The sequence below is a fragment of the Papaver somniferum genome, chromosome 4 (genome assembly GCF_003573695.1).
Source record: "Papaver somniferum cultivar HN1 chromosome 4, ASM357369v1, whole genome shotgun sequence".
Classification (NCBI taxonomy): Eukaryota; Viridiplantae; Streptophyta; class Magnoliopsida; order Ranunculales; family Papaveraceae; genus Papaver; species Papaver somniferum.
Window position 1 is genome coordinate 8,367,303 of NC_039361.1, and position 25,834 is coordinate 8,393,136.

General features: G+C 36.9%; 4 protein-coding genes and 1 long non-coding RNA gene across 5 annotated transcripts; 4 read left to right on the forward strand and 1 right to left on the reverse strand.

Annotated features, from left to right (window-relative positions):
• The first annotated feature begins 3,969 nt into the window (after positions 1-3,969).
• LOC113274697 (signal peptide peptidase-like 2) lies at positions 3,970-8,645 on the forward strand. Its single transcript, XM_026524086.1, has 14 exons — positions 3,970-4,366; positions 4,898-5,056; positions 5,168-5,279; positions 5,506-5,625; positions 5,784-5,935; positions 6,056-6,235; positions 6,417-6,451; positions 6,616-6,772; positions 6,910-6,963; positions 7,312-7,404; positions 7,508-7,650; positions 7,832-7,902; positions 8,026-8,109; positions 8,238-8,645. The coding sequence occupies exons 1-14, from the start codon at positions 4,232-4,234 to the stop codon at positions 8,378-8,380; spliced, it is 1,638 nt and encodes a 545-aa protein (XP_026379871.1). The 5' UTR covers positions 3,970-4,231; the 3' UTR covers positions 8,381-8,645.
• Positions 8,646-9,633: 988 nt separating this feature from the next.
• Positions 9,634-10,685, forward strand: LOC113274698 (NDR1/HIN1-like protein 12). The gene has a single exon (XM_026524087.1). The coding sequence runs from the start codon at positions 9,817-9,819 to the stop codon at positions 10,537-10,539; it is 723 nt and encodes a 240-aa protein (XP_026379872.1). The 5' UTR covers positions 9,634-9,816; the 3' UTR covers positions 10,540-10,685.
• A 1,587-nt stretch (positions 10,686-12,272) lies between these two features.
• On the forward strand, positions 12,273-13,193 carry LOC113273494 (small ubiquitin-related modifier 2-A-like). The gene is made up of 3 exons (XM_026523193.1): positions 12,273-12,562; positions 12,693-12,851; positions 12,984-13,193. The coding sequence occupies exons 1-3, from the start codon at positions 12,434-12,436 to the stop codon at positions 13,029-13,031; spliced, it is 336 nt and encodes a 111-aa protein (XP_026378978.1). The 5' UTR covers positions 12,273-12,433; the 3' UTR covers positions 13,032-13,193.
• Positions 13,186-14,008, reverse strand: LOC113271954 (glycosyl hydrolase 5 family protein-like). The gene is made up of 2 exons (XM_026521877.1): positions 13,828-14,008; positions 13,186-13,616 (listed from the first exon to the last, which is right to left on the reverse strand). The coding sequence occupies exons 1-2, from the start codon at positions 14,006-14,008 to the stop codon at positions 13,186-13,188; spliced, it is 612 nt and encodes a 203-aa protein (XP_026377662.1).
• A 1,921-nt stretch (positions 14,009-15,929) lies between these two features.
• On the forward strand, positions 15,930-17,826 carry LOC113274699. Its single transcript, XR_003323159.1, has 2 exons — positions 15,930-17,224; positions 17,321-17,826. It is a non-coding gene; the product is annotated as an uncharacterized LOC113274699 (long non-coding RNA).
• Positions 17,827-25,834: the final 8,008 nt, after the last annotated feature.

Here is a 25,834-nt window from a genome sequence, read left to right on the forward strand (position 1 = left end):
AAAAGCACTTCTGTTTTAGGACAACTTTCAAAAGCTACCCAGGAGTAGCTTTTAAAAGCAAAAAAAGCAGAAGTTGTGGACCCACTCAATTTTAATTAATCGATTCTCTATTTTAACCTTGTTATTATATTAAAAAGACAAAATCTACCCTTAAATATTTATTTATGTACAACTATTTCTCTAATCAAATTTTATTAGTTTTTGTTATAAAATAATAATTACAACAATAATAATAGTATCTAAAGGTAAAAATTAAAAATTAAAAAAAAAAATCAAAAATTAAATGATTAAAATATGAATAAGAATTATTATTATTTTTTATTCTTATTTAAATTATATTCAAAGGGTGTTGGAGCTCAGCTTGTCGCTAGGCTACCAACAAAAAGCTTTGTGTAAAACTTTGATTCGTTGAACGTAATTATTTTTATTTTTCATATTCAAAGTAAAAAAAAATTATTATTAATTTAAAAATAATTTTTAAACCATGTCTATTTTCGTCACTAGTCACATCATAAGCACTTCAACGTGAAAATTTATCAAACAGAATTTACAATTTGTTAGTTTCACGACACTTTACACATTAATATATTATAGTTACCAAACGTCAGACTAGTTTATATTTAAAGCACAGCACAGCAACGCACAGTAGCAAAACATAAATTTTTAACCGATACCAAACTAGGCTTATGTGTTGTACTACAAATTTTTAAACAGAACTAGTGACAAAAACCCTAGGTGAACAAATTAGTGATAAGAAAAAACCGGTCATATTATTTCTACCAAATAAAAACCGTTTCAAATAAAACTGGGACAAAAACCCCAAGCCAAATAATAATGTGTAAATTTAGTTTTTGTTACTTTTAAAAAAGCCAAACGTACCCTTCGACCTTTTCTTCTTCTTCTCTGATTTCTTCTTTCTTCTGTCTCCTTCTCCCACCACCATCATCACCATCAGCAACAATGGAACTGCACCAGAAGAACGACGCTGATTCGAGAGATGAAGAATTTGAGAGACGTTTTCTCTTATTCATTTCCCTAAAATTGAGAAAAGAAGAAGCAGCAGTTGCCGCTGTTTTATCAACTGAAATTGAGAGTAAATATCGTTGCTGCTGATCGAGAATTGGGAGATGAGAAAAGGGTAAGATAGAGATGATGGACTTTGGTAAGATTCAAGATGGGTTGAATCTGAGATTGCAAGAAATTGGATCTGCATATCGCCTGGGGTTGATTCAGAAATTGAAACTCAGAGTTGGGTTAGATTGAGAAGATGTGAAGATGGGTTCTGCTAGCTTCTGTTGAATTCAGTTGTGGAGTTTTGGATGAACTGAAACGGGGATCTGTATAAATTGAGGGTTTGTGTTGGTGCTCTTGAAGAAAAAATTAGGGATTTTCTGTCAATTCGAGAAATGAATGAGGCCGCTGGTGTTGTGGATGGATCTGAAGAATGATGGTGTTGGAATTATGAAACAGAGATGAGAAGAAATCGAAGATGAGCTGTTGTGGCTGCTGGTGATAATGAAATCAGTTAAGCGGAAATGGAATTATAGATAATCGAAATGATGCATTAATGAACTTGGCAAACTACGATTCGATTTGAGATGGGTTCTGGAGTCGCAAGATGTTGTTGCTGGGCATATTCAGATGAGAAAAGAATGAGAAGAATATGAATGAAGTTTTTGGTGCTGTGTGTTGACTGAATTGATGCCTCAGCTGCTATTGAAATTGCAGGTGACGATGGATTTTGGCTAAGCAGTGGAAGTGTTTATTGGTGGTACTACAGTTCAGTGAGGTGGTCATGGAAGTGAAGAGAAGGAATTGAATAAGAAGTGCAAGTTGTGTTGAGAACTGGTGTTTAAGAAGATGTAATGTTGATGCTGTTGTTGTTACTGTGGTCTGATGTCAGAGATGTAGGTGCAGTTGTCTGGTGGTGTTAGCTCTAGCGCAAGGACTGGAATTGCAGGTTAAGCCATGGATTGCTGGTAGGATTTAAACCAGTTGAAGCCTTGTGTTGGTTGGTATGCAGGATAAAGAAGATAATGACATTGGCTTGTGAACTGAAATGATGCAGGTGGAGGTTATGGAGCTGTGAATGGGTTAAGAAGCTATGTGTCGCAGTGGTGGAATGTGGAGCTGTAGATGACAAGGAAATGGTGGTTGCTGCCATGGTTCAGCTGGAGCACTGGAAATCTAAACTTCAAGCACATTATAAACTTCAAGCACATTATAAACTTCAGCTGGAGCAGTGGAAATCTAATAAGAAGAGGATGACAGACAATGCTGAAGATGTAGATTATATGGCCGTTGCTAGTATGGCAGAGGGGATGGTAGGAGCTGAGCTAGGAAATATTATTGAGGTTGTTGCCATTAATATGATGCGTGACGAAAGAACTGAGGTATATATAACCTGCTTTTTTATTTTAATCCATCTGTTTGAGTATATAGAATTGGTGATCTCGTAATTGTCTTAGTTATAAGGAAACTGTAGGATTCTTATTTTGTCTAGGTCACGCAAGTTAATGAATGGCAGATGTTTTAGCACTCTCAGTGTACGTTGGCATATGTTTCAAGTATCTGAGGTGCACATCAATGGAACCCGCAGTATGTTACGAATATTGATGCTCTAGAATAGAGCCAGTTACTTGCATATCCTTAAAACACAAACAAAGTTATCTTGTATATGCTTATCTCTTTTTATTCTTCTCTGACTGAAAAATAGCTGTAGGTCTATATTTTTCAAGCACGAGTTTCAGAAGTTTCTTAAGTTTGATTAACTAATGAAGCTATCGTTTAATGTACCTTAACCAACGGATGATTTAGTCAAATTAGAAGGATCTCTAATGAGTTAAAAAGAGGGATCTGATTTTAAGTTGAAATGGTCAATGAAGCAGATGATGCTGTAAACTAGAGAAGAAATGAAGCTTAAATGAAGTGCAGCTACTGATGAATTCTGATGAAACCAATTATGGTTTCATCTTATTTATGATGAAACCAAAATCGGTTTCATCGTATTTATGATGAAACCAAAATTGGTTTCATCTAATTTTTGGTCAGTGGTGGTGGTGGTCGTCGGCGGGTGTTGGAGATGTTCCTGGTTTTAGTCGGTGGTGGTCGAAAATGGTGGTGCTGGCAGTTGATAATATGTGTTGTAGCATAGAGCATGGATCTGTGTTGTTGTGATGTTGTTGTATCCAAGACAACTGCAACATAAGATCCTTGTTGAATTTTTCTTATAGTTGAATTCTGATGAAACCAATTAGGGTTTCATCTTATTTTATGATGAAACCAAAATCGGTTTTATCTAAATTTTGGTCAGTAGTGGTGGTGGTCGGTGGCGGTGGTGGTCGGTGGCGGAGGTGGTGGTCGGAGGTGGCGGTGGTGGTCGGCGGCAGCGGTGACGTCGGAGGTGGCGGCGGTGGGGGTCGGTGGCGGTCGGAGGCGACGGCAGCGGTCGGAGGTGGCGGCGGCGGTCGGAGGTGGTGGCGGCGACGGTGGTGGTCGGTGGTAGAAAGTGGCGTTGCTTGTTGGTGGTGACAATATAATAAGAATTAAAGTGGGGTTGATTTTTGTTTTTGTTGGGGTGATTTAAATTAAAAGGGTAATATAGACCAATTATATTAAGTGGGGTTTTTGTGAACAATTTGTTTGTTGGAGTTTTTGTGTATGGATGGTGACATTTTTGGGGTTTTAACACGCGGACCGATTTTTAAACGTACATTTCGTAACGAGTTTACGTTTTGTTTATTCCGATGGATTTTCACCCCGTGTAACGCCTCTACTGCAAAAGCAGAGGATACAGCCGAGTCCGACCATGCCCTAAATGTACGGATAGGTGAGTGGGGCTATACTCACATCTCATGTATCTCTCTACTTATCATCATCTTCTTTGTGGGTCCCGTTGGATTTTTAACGGTTCCTACTCTTTTCATTTGTCACTTTGTCTGCTCCTCTTGCAAGATTTTTTAAGATTTAGAACCCTAAAGTAAACAAGCATTATTATTAACACTTAGCTAATTAACCCTTAATCTAATTTGGTTTGATTGATTGATAATATCTGTTTGGTTAAAAGAAAGATGAAACAGTGACACAAACAAACAAAGAAAAAAGCTGAAGAAAATAAAAGGAAGACTCTTTTTGTGACTTTTTCATCTTCTTCTTCTTCAAATTTGATGCAGATACAAGAAACCCCACATCTGAATTTTCTTTGATTTGGTTGTAAATATTTGATCTGTTGATGGATTCAAGAAGGGTGCTGTTAATTTTAGGGTTGATTCAACTGTGTTTGGTTCAGTTGGTGTTTGGTGGTGATATTGTTCATGAAGATGATAAAGCTCCTAAGAAACCTGGTTGTTCTAATAACTTTGTTCTGGTAAGTAACTCTCTTACTTTGAACCCTTTTCTTCTATCTCTATTTTCTAATCCGGGGTTCTCTTATTTTCCTCAATTTTTGCCCTTTTTGGGGGTTCTAGTTCAAATTAAATGTAATTTTTTATTTTTGTTAAAATTATGTTAAAAATGGTCTAATTTGTTCTTCTAGAGAGGAATTTGATGATTTTATTAGCTGGGCAGTGTTAATTTTCCTTACTAGAGGCATCAATTTCTGTTATTTGGGTTCAATTTTTAGTTATGGGGTTTCATTTCTGTTGCTGTACACCTAAATTTTAGGTATTATCCACCATTAGGGCATTACTTAGTTGATCACAAAGAGAAACTGAAAGAATTTGTTCTCCTGTTACACGCTGTATGTCTAGTCTTAATGGCTTTTGCGTCCCTTACATGATTTGGTTGGGGAATTACTTAACACTCTGCTTATCCTAGTTGTACTTAATTTGAAACTTCTCGATAGTTGTTATCGAAACTTTTTGAACATATAGTTATGTTGTGTTCTGGTGATTGATAGGTAAAAGTCCAGACATGGATTGATAATGTAGAGAGTCGGGAGTTTGTTGGTGTTGGTGCTCGTTTTGGTACTACTATGGAGTCAAAGGAGAAACATGCAAACCATAGTAAACTTGCACTTGCAGACCCTCCTGATTTGTGCAGTCCGCCCAAGAATAAGGTATGCAATAGTCATGCTTAAATGTGTATGGTGTTGGTGAAAGAGGAAGACCCGTAGAATTTGTTTTTGTTAGTATTCACATAATCTTGAATTTTATGTCCTTTGCATTAGCTTGCTGGAGAAGTGATTTTGGTCCATAGGGGTAACTGCAAATTCACAACCAAGGCAAACGTTGCTGAAGCTGCTGGCGCTTCAGGCATCCTCATCATAAATTTCAAAAAAGGTACTTCGCTTTTATGTCATTCAACCGCAAGATGAAAGTTCATATTTGTAGATGGAGACATATGTGAGCCATCTAGCAAAAGTACAAATGACCGTTAAACTTGATTCGCCAATATTTTCTATCTTGTTTTCATTATTTCATGGGGAGTGATAAAATGTTGGAGGCATATTATCTTACATATATGTTTCGTGCCTTTTGATTGTTTTGTTTTTGTCACATTTTGCAGAACTGTACAAGATGGTGTGTGATCCCGATGAAACCGATCTTAATATCACTATACCCGCTGTCATGCTCCCACAAGATGCTGGATTGTTTTTGGAGTCGAGCATGAACAACACTTCTAATGGTAAACTTCTCCTTATTTCCTGTTTTCAAAAGTATTTAGTCTGTTATCTGATGTTCCATTTGGTTCAACATTTAGTCTTTACTTGTCAGTTGTATGGAACTTACCTAATTTTTTTTTAAGTTGTATCGGATCATTCTGACATTTGGGGTTGTTTGCAGTTGCTGTGCAGCTATACTCTCCAGAGCGTCCACTGGTCGATATAGCAGAAGTGTTCTTATGGCTCATGGCAGTCGGTACCATCTTATGCTCGTCTTTTTGGTCTGCTTGGAGTGCAAGAGAAGCAGCTATTGAACAAGATAAGATTTTAAAGGTGATTTTGCATACCCTTTATTTCCATCTTTCTCATACCTTCTACTTCACTGATTGTCTCTCTTTTCCCTTCCCCACCTCATGACTCGGCTTAATAAGTGATCTGCATTTTTGGTTATAGGATGCTTCATTTGATTATGTGAATGTTGAACAAGGTTCTAGTGGCGTAGTAGACATTAATACGATGTCTGCAGTTTTATTTGTTGTGGTCGCTTCGTGCTTCCTGATTATGCTTTACAAACTTATGTCCTACTGGTTCATCGAGCTTTTGGTGGTCTTATTCTGCATTGGAGGGGTAGAGGTGCATTCTTATCTCCAAAATACTACATTCTCACATATATTTATCATGCAAATGAAGTATATATATACACGCATGCATCTCACCTTATATGTTAGATGTGTAGGTTCATGTTTGTAAGAAATCACTATTTGATTCATTGGCTTTCTGCAACTAAGAGTGGACCTTGTTATTTCTTTTACAGGGCCTGCAAACTTGCTTAGTTGCTTTGCTTCTGAGGTATATGCCTCCCAAATGAAATTTCGTTTAACTCAATATTTACAAGCCTTGGCTTATTTTTCTCCACAAAGATGATAATCTATTTTTTTTCATCTGAAATGAAATTTTTATAAGGTTTTATTCAGTTATTTGAAATGAACAAAATTGCTGCTTGAATATTGCAGGTGGTTTAAATCTGCTGGAGAAACATTTATTAAAGTTCCAATCTTTGGGGCTATTTCTTACCTTACATTAGCCGTTGCTCCTTTCTGCATAACCTTTGCTGTGGTATGGGCAGTTTATCGGCGTGTCAACTTTGCCTGGATTGGCCAAGACATCCTTGTAAGAATGAAGCTTTTATTTCATTCAACTCAAGTTTCTTTTATTTCCTCTTTCAGTTGATGACATACTGTACCAACAGTAGAATGCAAATTCTGTTGCCCAATTCTGAATGTGTTGACTTTCCCTTTTCCAATCAGGGTATTGCATTAATAATCACAGTTCTTCAAATTGTCCGTGTACCCAATCTCAAGGTGATGATCTCCTCTCACGTAGTTTCATTGATTTAAGTGTTTGAAAGCATGTTCGCTATATTTGTTCTCTCTCTTTTATTGTCATAAACGGTCCATGGCCAGATGAACCATCCTACAAACAGAAAATAATAATTATCTTTTAATTAATCTTTCACTGTTGGAAGAAAGGAAAAAGAAGACTACTCAGCATATGAACAATTGTCATAAAATAGGGATATTTTTCTTCCTTATAGTGGAAGTGTGTAGAATGTGTTGTTTTACTTATTTATCAGTGTCAAGGATGGCATTCTATTCACGATGATGCTATAATTGTGTATGTGATATCTTATGCGTAACTGGGTGAATCAGGTGGGAACCGTGCTGCTCAGTTGTGCTTTCTTGTATGACATATTTTGGGTATTTGTTTCCAAGAGTTGGTTCAATGAAAGTGTGATGATTGTGGTAAGTATTCCATACCGCTGATTCATCAATATATCGCTGTAATCTGTATGCCGTAACGGCTTGATTGTAGAAGGTTAGATTGGACTGACACCCAGTTGTGTAGGTTGCTCGTGGTGACAGAAGTGGAGAGGATGGCATTCCAATGCTACTGAAGATCCCACGCATGTTTGATCCTTGGGGCGGATTCAGCATTATCGGGTTCGGTGATATTCTGTTACCAGGATTACTTATCGCCTTTTCATTGAGGTCAAATCTCTGAACCATTTATTGGCTTAGTTTCAATGTTTAAAAACTTTGGGCAGTACCTTCTTTCGATGTAGTTTTTCTTTCCAGCTAGTCTGTGGTGAGTTAGAAACAAATTTTCAGAACCAAGACACAGTATAAACTACATGGGCCGGTTTGAAATGATATTGTTAATGTCTTTCAGGTATGATTGGCTTTCCAATAAATCTCTTCGAGCTGGGTATTTTGTCTGGGCAATGTCAGCATATGGTTTAGGTAAGACTTCATAGCTGTAAGATAAACCAGATACATTTTTGGTGTTATATAATTGTGAGACAAATATATGGAAACACTTGTTGGTTCTCCTAATTAACCCTTTGAAATGTGTTGGATTTGTAGGTCTCCTCATCACGTATGTGGCTCTAAATTTGATGGATGGACATGGCCAACCGGCTCTTCTTTACATTGTTCCATTCACACTCGGTATGTAAATCAATTGAGCATGGCGACTAAAGTATATGTTTGCAGAGAGCAAAAGTTAATCCGTCCTACCGTGTTTCATCTTATTACTCTGTTTTCTATAATGAATTCTTGTGTTATGGTGTGTGCAGGCACATTTATAACGTTGGGAAAGATTAGAGGTGATCTTTCTAACCTATGGTCTAGGGGAGAACCTGTTAGACCCTGCCCCCATTTCCAACTTCAACCCACCAATCAACCAGAGGAAGAAAGTGAAGAACACCACCATCACTGAAGTCCTACTATTACCTGTGTTTGTATAAATAGTAATATTCATACTAACGTTAACTTGATCTGTATCGCAAGTATAGTAGTACTAGAAATACCAGCCGTAATTTGTAGTATACAAGAAAGAGATTACCAGGAGCACAACATATGCACAAAGATATATGTGATACTTTCTGATTTTATCGGATTGTTTCAGTTGCCAGGTACTGAATGTATACTTGGGGTAGTAGTATTACCCTTCTCTGCAAAAATTATGACACTATCTTGGAAAAGAACTTGAGCAGAATCAATGTTGATAACCCAGGAGGAGGCTTACAACACTTTGATAATCATTACGAAACCACTGTTATTAGAATGATAAAGCTTCAATTTGGTTAATAGGTAATAACTTTTTCAAACCTCGATTACTATCACATTCCAAAGAAAGGATCCTGTTGAAGGAGCGTGAGCTGCATTCGCAGAGCTCTTGTCGGTCGAAAAACATGTTTGCCCATGCCCACATTCTGTGCCCACCATGACCATGTTATGCCATCAGATAAAACTAAGAGAGCAGAAAATTGGTTGGCAAAGTCCATAGTCATGATTAAAGAGTATGTACTTACGATCCCTATTCAAGTGGCTTAGGATTTTGCATTAATTGTTCGTTTTATAGATTAATTATTGGCGTTCTTGTTGATTAGATTTTTTTTCTTTTTTCCTCTTTATGAATAAAGTCAGTTGAAATGGAATTCAGAACAATAGAATAATTGCATGTAATCTAAAATATGTTTTGTATGCGCAATAACCTCGCAACCTCACCTTTAAAGCATCCATGCATGACCATGATCAGCAGTGTAAAAAGCTTTCTTGATATCTATCCATTTCTTCCATTTAAGAAAGAGTATTTAATGAACTTTAAAGTATGAAATAGGGAAAATTTGGTAAAACAAAAGCCAAAAATTAGATCAAAAAGAGAGGAAAAAAAGAGAAACAGGAGAAAAGAAATTAAAAGAAAAAAAGAATCACCCAAAATTAAAGTTAAAGGAATACCACTACAAAAAGAAAACCCACTGGATGACAAATAAAAATTCCATTTCTTAATTATATTCGTTTTGAATATTTGTTACTACCAAGATAAGATCTGTATTCTGTACCGACGGAGTGTCCGGCTGGTCTCACGGTCTAGGTATCCCAGCCACCGGCCTCTAGGAATATTTTACTGTGTATATATAAATGAAGAAAACGACTCAAAGAAGACACACTCATTTCTTTCCCCTTTCCTCTTTTTTTTTTTCTTTTGCTCCAACTGTCTCAAGAATTCTTTATATCCAGCTTCGTCACCATCCACTCTTCACTCAGCGCTCTTTACTCCGAACTAACTTTCTTTCTTTTCTTTAATCTCTATCACTTTCTCACCAACTTATCAGTTATAATTCTATATAAACCCCCCTAAACATCTCCTTAATGGATGAAGAAGAACCCACACAAAAAGCTGAGGAGCATGATCATGAAGCACAGACAAAGGTAGCCGAAGAAGAGTCATCAAAAAATAAATCAGGAAGAGGATCAGAAGAACGTGCCGGCGCCATGACTTCTGACTTGAAATCCGGTGGTGATTCTCGTAAACTTGCTTGCTCGGTCATTCTTATTTTTCTTCTCTTAGCAGGTGTTACCACGCTTATAGTATGGTTAGTATATCGTCCTCACAAGCCAAATTTCACAGTTGTCGGTGCTGCAATATACGAACTGAACACAACCGCACCAACACTGTTGACAACCTCCATGCAGTTCACAATTGTTACAAGAAATTCAAACAAGAGGGTATCTATATTCTACGATCATCTTTCAGCTTATGTTTCGTATCGTAATCAAGCTATAACACCACCAGTTATGTTACCTGATCTGTTTCACGATAAGAAAACTACGGTAGCTTTGTCTCCGATATTAGGTGGCGGGGTGGCGGTTCCGGTTTCGCTTGAGGTTGTGAACGGTTTAGTCATGGATGAAGCTTATGGTGTTGTTGGATTAAGATTAGTTTTGTTGGGAAGAGTAAGATATAAAGCTGGTGCAATTAAGAGTGGGAAATATGGTGTGGTTGTGAAATGTGATATGTTGGTTGGTTTTAAGAAAGGGTTTTTAGGTCAAGTTCCATTACTTGGATCTCCTGGTTGCCATGTTGATATATAAACAACACTTCTTTTTCTTGTGACTGTAAGGTCTGTAAGTTAGTTTTTGCGTAATTTCTGTCTTTTTTTTCCTTGTTCTTGTTAATTAGCTTCTTTATATATAATTATGTTCTGTTCTTCATCATAAGGTAATTATTTCTAGCTTAACTGTTGTGTGGTAGTGTATTATTCTCTTCACTAGAGACTAGCTTAAATTGCTTTTGGGGTTTGGCAATACATATTCGATATTCTTTGCAAGTGGTGGAGGCATCAACTCTATTCTCATTTAGGGATTCGAGTTTGGAACCCAACTAGCTAGACTTGTAGTAACGGCAACAAGCCAAACGTACAGTATCAGATCCACAATATCAGATCATAATCTATTTTTAAATGGTGTTGACTCTGTTCCAATAGCATATACAATTAAACTACAAACTAGAACAAATGAGATTGGGAGAGTACTTAAGTTGTGTGCCCACTGTATTAATCAGCAGTACCCGCACGAAGTCGCAGATTATTTTGTTTCGTTCTCTTTTGTTTTCATGTGAAGATTTTCTCTCTACTACTTTTTTTTTCATGTGGATTTTTGGTGTTTTCTTCTTCAATCTTCTGGTTTGTGTACAAAAGAGGTTGGCTTTTCTGTTTTGGTAGGTGAGTGGGATGGGAATCAAATGAAGATTGAAGTAATCCATTCTGCAACAGCTTTTAAATCGACACGTAAACCCACTGTGCATACACACATGGCATCACTTTGACCAAGTCAACAGTGTAGCTTATAGGTCCCTCGTTGTATTTGCTATTCACCCAGGTGCGGGTGCCCATTATTATTTTTATTTTTTTTGTGGGTGTGGACTGTGGACTCAAAAGTCTCAAACCTAGTGCATGTATCTGTGTTACCATATGGGATTTGGATATCTTTCATCCATTTAATATAGGCTCAGAGCAACTGCAGTGGACGAGTAAACCAAAATATTTGGTCCAGTGGACTGGCACAGTGGAATGGACTATCGATCAAAATTTGATCAAAGAGTAAAAACCAGACCAAATTTGGTCGGCGACCAAGACCAAACCAAAATATTAGTCAGGCGTTTATATAATCTCCGCCTACACCACGGACGTTGATATAGTATACGCCACTCATCAGGCACTCGTATAGTTAACGCCCAACGAACAGGCGTTGGTAAAATGTACGCCTGGATGGGGCGTTGGTTAAATGTACGCCCCGTCGGGCGTACGTAAAGTTAACGCGGACAACAGGCGTTTATATAGTCAACGCCTAAAGTTTTAAAACTTTAGGAAATTTGCTTGGGGCGTTGTCTTTATCAACGCCCCATTCTTTTTGAACCCGAGCGAACGTATAATCTCCGTCCCACACACCAGGCGTTGCTATAGTTCACGCCCCATACCAGGCGTTATCCTTATCAACGTCCCATACCAGACGTTATCTTTATCAACGCCCCATGCCAGGCGTAATCTTTATCTACGCTGGACGATGAAGCGGACTTTATATCAACGCGCGACCAAATTTACTCGTCACCTGCTACACCACAGGACAGACTAAATCCAAATTTGATCTTTTTTTTTAGTCTTTGGTCTTTAGTTATACTCGCACCACTGTGGACGCTCTTAGGAGTGGAGGACACTAAAAGCTTCCCCTAGAACCAGAAATCAAGGGTTGGGAGAGGATATGCCAAAATCATCTGCCTTAGGATGTACAACTAAACACACAGTCATAAACCACTTTTCTTTTCTCTAAGGTCTGACTGAGACTCTCGAGCTTTGAAACATTTCTTTTCTGTTAGGTCTGACTGAGACTCTTGAGCTTTGAATAGGAAAGAAAAGAGGAAGAAACTTGTTTTCTTGAAATAGAGTGCGATTGAGTTTGAGTGATTTGCTGCTTCTACCACTCCATCACCATGGGATTTGGTCTAAGAAACCACACTTCTTTACCAACAAACATGTCTGGAGTTGTTATACCAGAAGATGATCAAAAACGAATTGCTGAAAAATCCAAACGTTCAATTCATATCACAGTCATGTTCAATGTAAAGTCTTCTTCCTCTATAGTCTTTTTTCCTTTTTTTTGAAGTTTATTGTAGTCTTATTGGATTGATGCTTTTTTAAGTTGATGCAATTGTCTACTTGCTTACTTCGGCTATTCGATTGTCAATCCAGGGTGATAACTCTGATATAGTTTGCTTCAGAATGAAGCGCGATTCCCCTTTGAGTAAACTCATCGATGCTTACGGTGAAATTACCGGTAGATACAACCACCACACGGTCAATTTCTTATATGATGGTATTCGGATCAGACCAGAGAGTACCCCTCATCAAGTAATTTCTTGTTATCTTATCATTATGATTCACAAGTAGTAATGTTTTGTTTTTATTTTTTAATTCACAAGTAGTAGTGTTTTGTTTTTATTTTTTATATTGAGATGTTTATTTTGGTATGTATGGCTGCAGCTTGGAATAGAAGATGGAGATGAAATTGATGTTTTTCTGGTTCAGTAATTTCACCGTAAGATGATTCAAGAACTGACTTTAGCCTTTTAGGCGTGCTTTAGAAATGGTTCTTAAGTTGAGCAAAAAATGTAGAATTTTAGATGTGTCCAGCAAAACTTGTTTTTGATTAATATTTAAAGAAATATGATGATCAGACTAGCTGCTATTTGACATTTGTTTCTATAAGTTTGAACCACTGAGTCTCAGGATTCTCTTTACAATTGCTAGATTCATCATCAGCACATAAACATTCATTACTTAAAACTAGAGGAGATATTGAAGGGTTGTAATCCAAGCAAAGCGATCGCCCTTCTTTATCAGTGGTAGCTAAACGTATATTGGAATCTGCAATCACCTTCCAAATACTTGAACAGTCATCCGAAACTGTCACAGGAAGGCCATTTCCAACAATCTTCAAACATTTTGAGGTGCCTGTCAATTTTACTTGAGTTAGGTTACCAGCATAGCTCCAGTGACTTCGGTTCAAACAATCGTTAGCTTGAGTATTGCTGCTATTCTTATCATCTACGAGTAAACAATGGCCGCTTAGCGGGTGATATATTATCTGATCTCTTGGTAAGTTTGATCTTGGATCTGCATGACACACATGAAAAACTGGTTAGCTGGTTATACAAATCAAGAATGCAAAGCGAAATGAGTCGCGGTTGAAACATACCTTGTAATATATCTTCAATGAGCCTTTATCTTTCTCTGAACTTGGGGATTCTAGGCTGATCCCAATTTTTATCCAGAACACCATAGGTTTCGTCAAAATTAGCTACATCGTTCTTTATGTAATAACTACCTTGCAATGCCCACATTGCCCAATCTAAATCCTTTTCAGCTGCATATGAAAGAAAACAACTTAAAAATCGATTATCTCCATCATTCAGTCCTCGCTGATCCACACCAAATTCACTCAGAAATAGAGGAATTGGATTCTTTCCTAGCGTCACAAACTCGAGTTTATCATCAAATTCTTTCATAGTAATTGCGCATATCTGATCTGGTGTCTTATTCACCCAGTCTTTCCTTCGCCCGTCAGTGAAGGCGTACCAATGGCCCTCGTAGACTAACTTGTTATGGAAATTGGTGTGTAGAGTTACATTTCTTAAGAAGCTCAAATCTGTATCATAACCCAATCCTGAAATGATGACTAGTAGTTTAGGGTTCAGTTTGTGGATCGTTTCACCACCAAGACGGACATAGTGGTACCAGACATCTTTGTTTTGTCGAGGCCCTCGTAGTTCATTCCGCATGCTCATAGCCACAACCTGTATGAAAAATAAGCAAACCAAGTATCAGTAACTATATATGTTTTTAAAGGCTCTCCCAAGGCGCATCACTTGATATATATGTGATGGTATGTAGTCAAAGGCGATATGTCTCGCCTCGCGCCTCATACTACATAGATCTTTTCTTTTCTTTTTTTGCTACAAAATCAGAATAATAAATGCTAAGGTTTTTAAAATGATGAACAACAGACCTGAGGTTTACCCTTGAACCGATTCGCCACGATAGCTAAACCCTGTAGCCATTCTTTTGGATCAAAAAACTTATCTCCGAAAATCCATTATCATCACCGTCACCACAACACCATTGTGGCTTACTAACATGATTATCCAAGATCACCATGATTCCTTGCTTACCAAGCTCATCAACAACTACTTATAAGCTTCAAGTACTGTTAACTTCAACAGACCAGGGTTGTTCAAAGCTATCCCAGCTTTGGCTTCTAAGAGCCCTAACCTTTTGAATGATTCATCAACAGTAAGATTTCCGTTATATGGTTTTGTGAACATATAGGTTGCCCACGTGAATCGAACACAATTGAAACCTAATGAAGACATTGATTTCACTATGTAGGGTAATGGTTTCTTATCGAGTCCTTCTGCTAACATGGTTTGCATGTGAGACGCCCAGTTTACACATCGAAGCTTAACGCGATCGCCTGTTGAAGCATCCACTACCAATCTCCCATTAGTTGAGAGTGGTAATGGATAACAAACAGATGCAGAAAAGAAAAATAAAGATATTAAAAGAAGAAGTATTTTCAGGAATTTCCCCATCCTTTTTTTGAGTTTCTTTTTCTTGTCAAGATAGCTTGAGAAACATAAAAACTCTCTCTATATATATATATATAAGGATGGGGGAGAAATGGATTGGTGTTGTTGAATAGTTCTACGAAAATGAGGATAACTGCCTATTAGTTATCGAATCCTGTTTTACAGCTAAAAATCCTATATATCCTGCAGGGATTTACTCACCAAGATAAATCTCCAAGAGCATTCATAGCTTATCTGGTTTTACCTAAGAACTGCTGTACAAGTCAAACAAACTCATGACCAATTCAGTTTCGTCATAACTATGGAGAGGTTGGCTTTCTGTTGCGGTTGGTAGAATGGGAAGATCTGAAGTAATCCACAACTGCTTTTAAATGAACACGTATACTCCTCATGCAAACATGCACTCACTTTGACCAGGTAAACAGTGTGACTTAATTGGCTATTTTTCACGGCGCACTTCTTTTTCTTTCTTTTTCAGCGGGGAAATCCTGTGAAGGAAATGAACGATCAGATTTTAATGACCCGAGCATTTTGGATAAGAAATTGGTACTAAAGTGCATCCCATTTCCTTTATCCAAAATTGGTAAAGTGCATCCCATTTCCTCTCTCACCGGGATTTTGTAGGGAGACATAGATCATTTAAAATTTTGATAAAGTATCCCCATTTTTTTATACTCATAAAATTAATGCCCCGTTTTTTTAAACTTTTTAAAGTGTCCTTTTGTTTGGTTTTCCGTCTTGGACCCATATTAATTGGTCAAGACCAGTTCACCAAGTCAAAATTGTATACACAAATTGCACTAAAGCCCATATCCAAACATAAATGTCCCAAATCCTTTCATTCTCCAAAATCTTCATCGACCCCTTCTGATTTTCTTCTCCTTCTTCCTTGGAAGCGTAATGAGAAAGTGAGAATCAAGTTTCATCTTTTCCTTTAACTTCTTCAAATCATTCAATTAATTTCAAGTTCATCTTCTCCTGCAATTTCTTCTATTAAGGCTTGTTTAGTTTGAGAAAAAATGGAAAATTAGGGCTTGATGGATCTGATTTTTTGCAGAAAGAATTTATGATGTTGCGAATATTATATCGGGAGAACATGATTTGGGTTCGCTAACAAAAGAAGAAGTTGCAGTTGAAAGAGATTGTAAATCAATAAAAACCAACTAAAGAAGATTCTCATATTGCACAGATAACTTTAGGGTTTCGGATTTGGGGATTTTTAAGAAACAAAATAATTCTAGGGATTCTATTGAATCTGATAGTGAAGAGGAGAAAACTAGGGTTTGAGATTCACAGAGAAGAACACAGCAAGCTTGAATCAGTGTTAATTTGGTTTGGATTTGAGTTATGTTGCTCGAATTTAAGAGAAAAGGTTTTGCTGGTGGAAAATGAAGTATGGGTTCGATTGAGATGGAATTGGTGTTGGTTACAGTCTTGATTTGGTGGTGAATATAATGGGTATTTGTTTGATTTCGTTTTGAGAAGAATTTGGATTCGCAGTGGTGTTGGTGGTAAAGCAGTGGTGGTATTGAACTCTAGCCGGAGTTGAGATGAAGCTGATGTTAGAAAGATTCAGAAGCTGGTTACGAATTAAAGAGTGGGTCTGGGTTGAATTAGCTGTTGGTTGTGGCCATGAATGTTATGTTGCTGCAAATGGAGGTTGAGTTGATGGTCCTGTAGTTGAATTGTTGGTGGTTGCAGGTAACTGAAACTTGGGATGATTGAAGCTACATAATTTATCCTAGATGTATGTTAGGACCACAGTCAGATAAGAAATGAGTTGTGATGAATATGTGTACTACTAGAAGAGAACGGGAAGGGATTGTGTTGCAGGCTTAGAAGATGGTGGTTGAAATGGAACTAGGGGCTTTGTATTTGGCAGAACAAGGTTGCAGCTGCTGTACAGATGAAGGCTAGGACAACAGTCATGAAAGGCGCAGTGATGATGAGCTGGTGGTGTTTGAACTATGAACTGGATTTGCATTAGTTTATACGGTTTGCAGCTGGTGTTGTATGGAAGGAGTATGCATTGTATGGATGTATCTGAAGTCGAAGTACATGGATCTCAAGAACTGGAGCTGCATTAGGAGACAGGAAATGGCAGGAGTATATGAACTGCGATGGACTGAGACAGTGGTGAGTGTTGCAGGGTTTATTATGAAGTTGGTTGTGTATGAAATTGTTGCAAGTAGATGAAGCTTCTAATGGTGCTATGCGCATTGGTGGTTACAGAATGGATGCAGTTGTGCTGCTGGTGGTGGTATGTTAGAGTTCCAGATTGCAACTACAGAGAACAAGGTTTATATGCCTTGGCATGTGTAGCTGAACTGACGCAAATGACGAATGGAGAATGAATAGGTTTGAGTAGATGAATGTTAGGTTGTGCAGGGAAGCTAGCAATGAAATGACATGAAATTATGGCCGGGAAACAACCATAAACATGGGAGACAGGAATTGCAAGCAATAAGAAGTAGAGTTGATTTGGAGTTGACTCGACTCGGCGTTTCAAGTCGGCGATTCAAGAAAATAAAATCCAACTCTACTCAGGAGGGAGGGATTTTTGGAAATTTTGACCCTGCCACCTAAGCGTTAACAGCTGCTAACTGTTATTTACCGTTTTTTGAATAAAACGGTCAAGGCAAGGGTACTTTAACAAATTTTTAAAAAACGGGGACTTTTTTTTATTGTAATGTTAAAAAATAGGGATACTTTATCAAAAAGCCTTATATCATTTTGTTCTTTTCTTGCATACAAAGCATGCTGCACTTCTTATGTTGCGCTAGATTATTTTCTTGTGGAGTATGCCTGATACGGTCAACCTTACTAACAAGGATAAATCGAACTACAAAGTACTTTATCGTATATGAATTTGGGTACCCAACCCAACAAGCTAGTACGCCCCATTAATTAGCAGATATGGATACGACGTTTCATCTTTTAATAATATTTGGGGCAAAATATATATTCAAAGGGAGAAGGAAAAAGGTGTGGAATTTAGCTCCCTTGCTGCATTTTGGATTCTGAGGAAGAAAAGAGTTTTTACCGTCTTAGAACATCTCTAACAGTGGGTAGATTTATTTATTTTTAGTGATACATAAGATTTTATATTCCCGTTTGGCATAAATCCATTTCTAACAGTAGGGTTCTACAAGTTAGGAGGAACCAATTACTTTTAGTGATACATAAGATTTTATATGAAGGTGTTCAGAGCTTCTCCAATGGTGAGGGTGGATGTTGCATATGTGGCATCACTTTTAAGACATCTTCTAGGTATAAAATCCTAAATATTCGGAAAAAATAAATTTTATCTCCAACCCATTATATTGTTTCATCCTTCTTTACTTACTTGTTGGTATATAATTGGTTAAAAAAAATTCAGTTATTGTTCTCATTGATTTTTATAAGTAAAAATGTGACTAGGATGGAAAGACATCCTCTAAGTGAATGTCTAAAACTAGAGGTTCATCTAGAGGATGTCTAACTTTTTTTTTTGCCACCTCATTCCCACATCAATGGGTTGGAGATGATTTTTTTGAAATATGGTTGTGTATGTGGATTAAGACTTTTTCCTTCACATACATTCCATTGGAGAAGTTCTCAAGAAAGTGTTATCTACACCTCCGGTTGCACCTCCACGTCATGTTTTTAACTAATTTTCTTTTAATTCTAAGGGTTGAAATTCTCACTGTTGGAGATGGTTTTTTAGATATGAGGTCATATATTTACTCTATGTGTATACCCCATAAATAAAGAACGCGCGATTGGGGAATATTGAAACTAATTGGGGGATATAAAGTACTTCCCCCAACCAGTAGTGTCTGTTAAGAGGTGATTTTTTGGTATGAAAATACTAAAATACCCTTTGGTTAATTAAAAAACATTATGAGAAGACTATAATACCCTTTCTACTAAAACTGAATATAAAAAACCAAATTCATATATCCCCCATTCTCTCAAATCAGCTCCGGCACACACTAGGTTTAGGTTTTTGAAAAAAAAAAATCATCGTCGTTCTTCATCTGTTCTTCGTCGATTAACCTACCCGAATCATAACAATGCCTCCACGAAAGAAACCAAATGCCCAATCGAAGTCAAATCTGATTGCTCAACAAAAATTACAAGAAAGGCTTGCTTTGATTGCTCAAGAGAAAGAAGAAGAAGAAGCGGCAAACTCGGACAATAAACCTCTCGTAAATATGGCTTCTGTGAGAAGGTAACTGATTTTGAACTACTTTATGAGTGTTTAAATGGATTTATAACAATAGGTGTAGGTTAGAATCTCGAACCCTAACTCAAACAGTTGAGTTTCAGCGAGTACCGGCATTGAATCTAATACGAATACAAAGCCGGTATTGGCTTATGGCATTCTCTCTAGAATGAAGGCAGTGCCGGTATTGAGTTACGCTTTTATTTTAGTATGAATGCAATGTCGTTTTCAAACCCTTAGTTGCCTGAAACTAAATGTTATATACCGGCATAAAAATTGGGTTGAATACGATGCCGGTTTTAGGTTACGACATTCTTTTATAATTATTCGAGTATACCGATAGTGAACTTAAAACTTACAGGAAAACCAATGAATTTGTCACCAGTACCGGCATTGGTTTTAAGTTGCATATTATGTCGGTACCTTGTTACGGAATGGATTTTATTTTTTTCGAGGGTGCCGGTAGTGATCTTTTGGTATCCAGGAACAGCTTATGAATTACCTTTGACTACCGGCATTGCCGATAGTTAATATACACTGCCGGAACTATGTACCGGCATGTGTTATTTACTAAGTTTTTATGCCGTTTTGTGTACCGGCATGGTTTGGTTTGCATGCGTCTATGCCGGTATCGGAATTGAAAGTGAGTTGTCTTATATTCATTTCCTGTGCTTATGATATAGGGAAAAATCCAAGGAAGCTAACAAAAGAAAAACTAAAGATCTTGATACTCCTCAGTCTCTGCCTCCTCGAGGGAAAGATCAAGGTCGCAAGAAGTGTTTGGGGGCTGATACAAGAGGGAGAATTTGGGAGAGTCGTGCTGACCATAGTTGACTCGTAATCCGTGAACCTACTGGAACACTTGAGCATGATGAGGAAGATGAAGAGTAAAGTGAGGAGGAAGATAATGAGGTTCATCCAAGGCAATTAGCAAGCCAAAGCGAAGTTGGTGGGCGAAGTCAACAACCGACACAAGGCAAGGGCAAAGTAAAAGTTAAAGGTTCGCACCTTCCTCATAAGGATGATATGATACTTGACCCTGATCGTGGTAGAATTTGGTGTGAAACTCCGGAACCGAAAATTTAACCATGCCGGTAGAATATTTCGTGGTAGGTAAAAAGTAGCTTTTGTACCGGCATTATTTTTTGGTTGCGTACTATGCCGGTTTTAGTTTCAAAATGGGGGATATCGAGCTTCCGTGTATGGAAGTAGTATGAATTCTATGCCGGTATTGGAGGTTTCGGCATTGTATTCATATCGCGACCATGCCGGTACCGAACTTTTTCAGCGGCAGAAATGGTGGATTCAAAGAAAAAAAATCATTTTTTCAACCTATTCGCAGCTTTACCTGAGTATTGGGAGTGCTTATATGTTGAACTAGTTTACTCTCTTGGGTTGGTTCTTCACGAAACACTTCATGCTCATAAAAATCATGATTCAAAGGTGTTGGTTCCACAAAAACGTTCAATTGTGAGTTGTTGGCATTGGATGAAGAATCAAGATATGCTTCTTGTTGTAGTTGAGTCAAAGATTCAGCAGTAACAATTCTCTCTTCGCAATCATCCTCCATTTTCACCGAAAGAATTTCCCTCTTAAATTTTCTTTCCCTCCTTCTACTCACCTCACTCACCCAAACACAAATAATAATACACACTAATCATTTATCAAATAATATTATGATTTTACTAATTATTACTAATTGCTAAACCTGATTAGTGATGGGTAGATTATGAATTACTTAAAATACTTAGATAAGGGGTGACCCTTTTTGGATATTTGGATCCCGTTTTGTCCTTTTCTTATATCTCCAATCGCGCGTTCTAAATAAAAGACTAAATAAAAAATCCACATAGGATTTTTTGCACCTTATCTTGGAGATGCTCTTAGGGTTCTCGTCACAAAAATGTCACCAAAGATATCCTTTGGTATAAAAAACAAGGAGTTGTACGTGACAAAGATATCTTTAGGCACGTCAGAGTTAATTAAATTTTGTTGAATAAAAATATTGTTTTTCGTATGTATTTGTAAACGCTCCTACACCTCACTTTTATGTCTTTCTTTTCAAAAATAACATAACAATGATTCCCCATTAATTCTCAGAAAATGCCTTGTATTTAGAAGAAAAAAAAATGTATTGTGTTTGGAAAATCAAATTCTCGACATTTATCTCCAGAGGAAATGGGGAACCCACTTTTTCAGGACATATGTTAATGATAGAGGGACTATCTTAATTATCATTGGATTTGCTACAGGGATAAATTGAAAATTTGTTTATTATTTTTCTGAAGTATGAGCATATTATTAAAAATCAAGCGACAATTACACAAGGGTAGATAATACCCAGTGAGTTATCTATTAAAATTTGATTAATGCAGGTTGTATCATATGGTCCCAAATCAAAGTGGAAAGGCTTCCCATTGGTTGTTGTCCGCCGCAAATTGGTCAGTCCTCCTTAATTTGATTGTCTTCCCTGTAGTTGAAGGTTATGGTGCGCATTAGGGGATCTGACTCTTGATTTGCTTGTTTACCCGGATCATTCCCGAGATATACCATGGAGGTTTGACGTCTGAAGTTAGGAATCGAAGTAGATTTTTTGAATCAGTTTTGAATTGAACCTTTAGCCAGCTTCGTTATTTTGCTGAATATGGCCCATGATTCGGCTGTGAAAGGGATGGTGATTCGTAGCGGTTGTTTTATGACTACTTGGGTATTGAGAGACGTATCCCTGCAAATGAAACATGTTGCCGCTATTTTACGGTATTTCTTCGCTGCTTCGTCTGTGTTGATATTGATCCAACCTAGATTAGGTTAGACACTCGCGTTCCATCTCCGGGGTTTACGGAGTGGCATTCTAAGTAGTACATAAGAGAGATTTTCTTAGCGCAAGTGAATTGAAGACCGAGAGCCATTTATGTTACGTTATCTAGATTTGGTTGCTTTTGGTGATTAATGAAATCATTTCTAGTTATTCATAAGGACCACTAAAAAAAAAGTGCTGATAAAATGATGTGATTTTAATTGTAGTATTTGTGAGATAGTCATATGGGGATTTCGAGGTTGGGAAGATTTTTGGGTGGTAATTAAATGAAATAGGAAGTCTCGATAGGAGAATGTTCGATGTGGACACCTGATATATAAAACCAAGGGAAAAATTGGGCTCTTTGCTATTATGCTTTCATTCATCTTCCTAGTGTAACGATGTAATAAACATTTCAGACAACTTTAATTCATAGGCTTTTGGTTTTCTGATCTGCATTTCATTCTAGATCACTTGAGTATAATTAAAGTCGTTATGCCCATCTTCCTTCCTCCAACTCCAGTTTGTCAAATGGAAATACATTTTCCTTGCATCTAATCCCCGTCAACATGTACAAATCCAATGGTGTAACTCATACAAACAATATATACATAATTAAACTAAAAAAGTTGGTTTAATGTTATAAAACTACAAAATAAATCTAAAAATTGAATTATACGAAAATACAAACTTACCACATTCGAAATCTTTGAAAATAATGTATTTATTGTCTTCCACCATGATTCTAATATAGCTTGAACAATTTGATTCTTATAGTTTATAGATTGTATAAAACATAAACGCCACCAAGGATATGGTCGGACTCTATCATGAACAATAGGGGAAAGGAACTTGAACATCGTATTGGACTCAGACCACCCACCTCGAAGAGCGATTGAATTAACTTGCTCTGGATGGATAGATATGTGCATAGAATTACCATCACCAACTAGTTGTCTGACATTCTAACTCATATTCTTTGTCTTCCTGATAATTCAATCCGGTCAATGCTTCTTTTTTCCTTAAATTTTTTGGTTTCAAATTCATTTTTAGAGAGAAATAATAAGGGATAAAAAAAAATTTGTAGGAAAAGAGAAAGAGGAATATGATGGAAGGTGTGGTACTTATATGTATGATGAAGTTGACGGTTGGCGATATTGTCTATCTCGAGTGGTACAAACAAAATAGTCAAGGATAAAACCTTTATTTCTAGCCCTATAGTCAATATTACTCGTTAGTAATTCCGTCGTTGAACCGTTTTCCCATAGTGGTGTGGTTAATTTGTCATGCCACCTAGTATAATAAATGGAAACCGGCCAAGATCATTTCTTCGACTTATATGTCATTTTTCTTTTCTGTAATAAAAATAAATGATTCTCGGTTAATTTCTAAAATCCCACCAAATTTCTAATTTTGGGTTCCACATTTACCTAGTATTGTAGTACATTCATTTGGGATTTGGATATCTATTTTCATATTGACTGAAGAATAAAATAGATCCTTTCTTTCCTTTTCTTTCCTATAGGCCTTGGAGTGTAGGCCCTACAGGACTCTCTGCCAAATTGTGGTCAAACCAAAGCAGAAATCTTTGGGTACTAACAGTCATGATAACTGCTTGGTGTTTCTTGAAAAATAGGTGCATAAAAGTTTTTGAAAATAAAAATCAAAATATCTGGTTTACAATACAATTCATTCAGAAAATGGTGATTCATTGCTCAGCTGAACCTCAATATTATCACATCAAAGTCACAAAACTTGGGTTTCACCGAAGGAGAATCAAGTGAAAATCAATATAGATGCTTCATTTGATTATATTACCAATAATTTTGGTGTTGGACTAATCATTTGTGACTCAATAGGTTCCTGATGGGCACCAGAGGCAGACACTTCCATGGAGGAGTAGATGTTGAGCAGGCAGAATGTTTGGCGATGAAAGAAGCAATATTGTGGGACAAGGGAAAGAAGTTAGACAATTTAACCTTTGAAGGAGACTATCCTAATGTAGTTAACTCTATCAAGAACGCCGCCTCTTATGTACATTGGACGAACCAAAGGATCGAAGAGCGCCACCTGTTTGAATCTTTTTCGTTTTTTGGTGTGGATAATGTTAAAAGAACAACAGACAATGTGGCTGATGTAATTGCAAACAAAGCTAGAACTGACAGAGCTTCTTTTGATTTTTTGGTGTAACATTTCAGACATGTTTGTTAAAAACAATTAGGGATTATTGGTGAGTGAATCAGAAGTTATGTAAGTTAGCTCGAGGATTGGATATGTTCTTTTGCATAAAAAAGAAAAGCGTTTGGTTCTATGTCTCACAGTAGTTTCATTCGCTAGTGGTTTGTTTATATGTCACACACTAATGTCGTGATATACCTCGTTAATACCAAGTGAACAAAAAAAAGGAATTCTTTTGTTTTTTCATGTTGTTTGAGTATAAATTAGTCCACTTCTAGTCAAGCTTAAACAGTTGCATAGTTATATTTTATCAGTTGATACACATTCCAGTTTTCCGCATTATGGAAATATAAAAATGAATTGAAGAACTGAGATGTGGGAGAAAATTAAACGAATTCGCTAATTGGTAGCTCTAAAATTCCTCATGTCGTCCATGAAAACACTATCCTTACACCAATCCATTTGCGATGAAAAGAATCGACTCGAAAGACAAAATTGTCAAGAAGGGAAGGGACAACCTAAACCAAGTTGATGGAACCTTTTGGTGCATAAAAAATTTGGAAACTAAAATGTATACGTTTTGCTTAAATAATGGTAAATGTGAAAAATCAAAGACCCACATTCTTCTTTAAATAGGTCCTTCCACTCATGGATCAAAATTAATGTCATTCTCATGTGAAGTATATTGTCCAAGAAATAGAAAACATTCGCACAGATCTTTGAAGATAACACCGAAATCTTTATTTTTGCGGGTGACCTTAGCGCCAACCACACAGTAGGCAATTTTCAAATCATATCTGAAATGCTAGTTTTCGTCCAAGGGTATCACGATTTATAAAGGGGATATCAGTCCTACTAAGGGCTGATACTATTTTATATAGGACAAAAAGATCTCACCAATCCTGATCGTTGGATCGATGAAATGATATCAGCCATTGGTAGGATTGGTATCCCCTTTTATAAATCGTGAAGGGTATGAAACATCGTATATTCATCTTTTGTCCGGTTCTGTCACCGAAACCACATAATGATATATAAGAGCAATGCTACATTGACCGGAAACAACTTCAAATTTTGTCCCATGTGGAGAGCTAATGGTGGAAGAAGAACGGCTCTAACATTAGGATGTGGAATGGTGGTTATAGGTCCAACCACCCCTCTCCTATGAAATAAATTTCTAGATAGTCTCTTGTGCAAAAATGTTTTGACAAAAATGTTTTTAGACACATTAAAAAATACTTTCTCCGTCTCACTATCAAGTGACCTATTTATTTTTAGATTTTGTTAAGTGACCTATATCATTAAATAACACATATTTCTAAAATTATCCTTTTAATTGATTATAAGAAATATAAGAAATATGCATAATTTGATAGGCATGTTTATATTCGTTAAGTAAGTGTTTTAAAATGCTTTTCAACCGTACGAAGTTTGCGAACATCCGTGGTGTAGTTTGAGAGATAAATCATTTCAAAATTTCACTAATTATTATCCATAAGGGTATAATTGTAAAAAAATGCTTAAATATACTCATTTTCCTTACTTGCCTTAAAAATTATGCAAA

Excerpts from the sequence above, each read along its gene's own strand:
- LOC113274697 (XM_026524086.1), top strand. The coding sequence starts at position 4,232 with ATGGATTCAAGAAGGGTGCTGTTAATTTTAGGGTTGATTCAACTGTGT. Across the intron at positions 5,280-5,505 it reads CATCATAAATTTCAAAAAAG|AACTGTACAAGATGGTGTGT; the intron begins GTACTTCGCTTT and ends CACATTTTGCAG. Across the intron at positions 6,964-7,311 it reads TCCGTGTACCCAATCTCAAG|GTGGGAACCGTGCTGCTCAG; the intron begins GTGATGATCTCC and ends TGGGTGAATCAG.
- LOC113273494 (XM_026523193.1), top strand. The coding sequence starts at position 12,434 with ATGGGATTTGGTCTAAGAAACCACACTTCTTTACCAACAAACATGTCT. Across the intron at positions 12,563-12,692 it reads ATATCACAGTCATGTTCAAT|GGTGATAACTCTGATATAGT; the intron begins GTAAAGTCTTCT and ends TTGTCAATCCAG. Across the intron at positions 12,852-12,983 it reads CAGAGAGTACCCCTCATCAA|CTTGGAATAGAAGATGGAGA; the intron begins GTAATTTCTTGT and ends GTATGGCTGCAG.
- LOC113271954 (XM_026521877.1), bottom strand. The coding sequence starts at position 14,008 with ATGAAAGAATTTGATGATAAACTCGAGTTTGTGACGCTAGGAAAGAAT. Across the intron at positions 13,617-13,827 it reads GGCAATGTGGGCATTGCAAG|ATCCAAGATCAAACTTACCA; the intron begins GTAGTTATTACA and ends TGTGTCATGCAG.
- LOC113274698 (XM_026524087.1), top strand. The coding sequence starts at position 9,817 with ATGGATGAAGAAGAACCCACACAAAAAGCTGAGGAGCATGATCATGAA.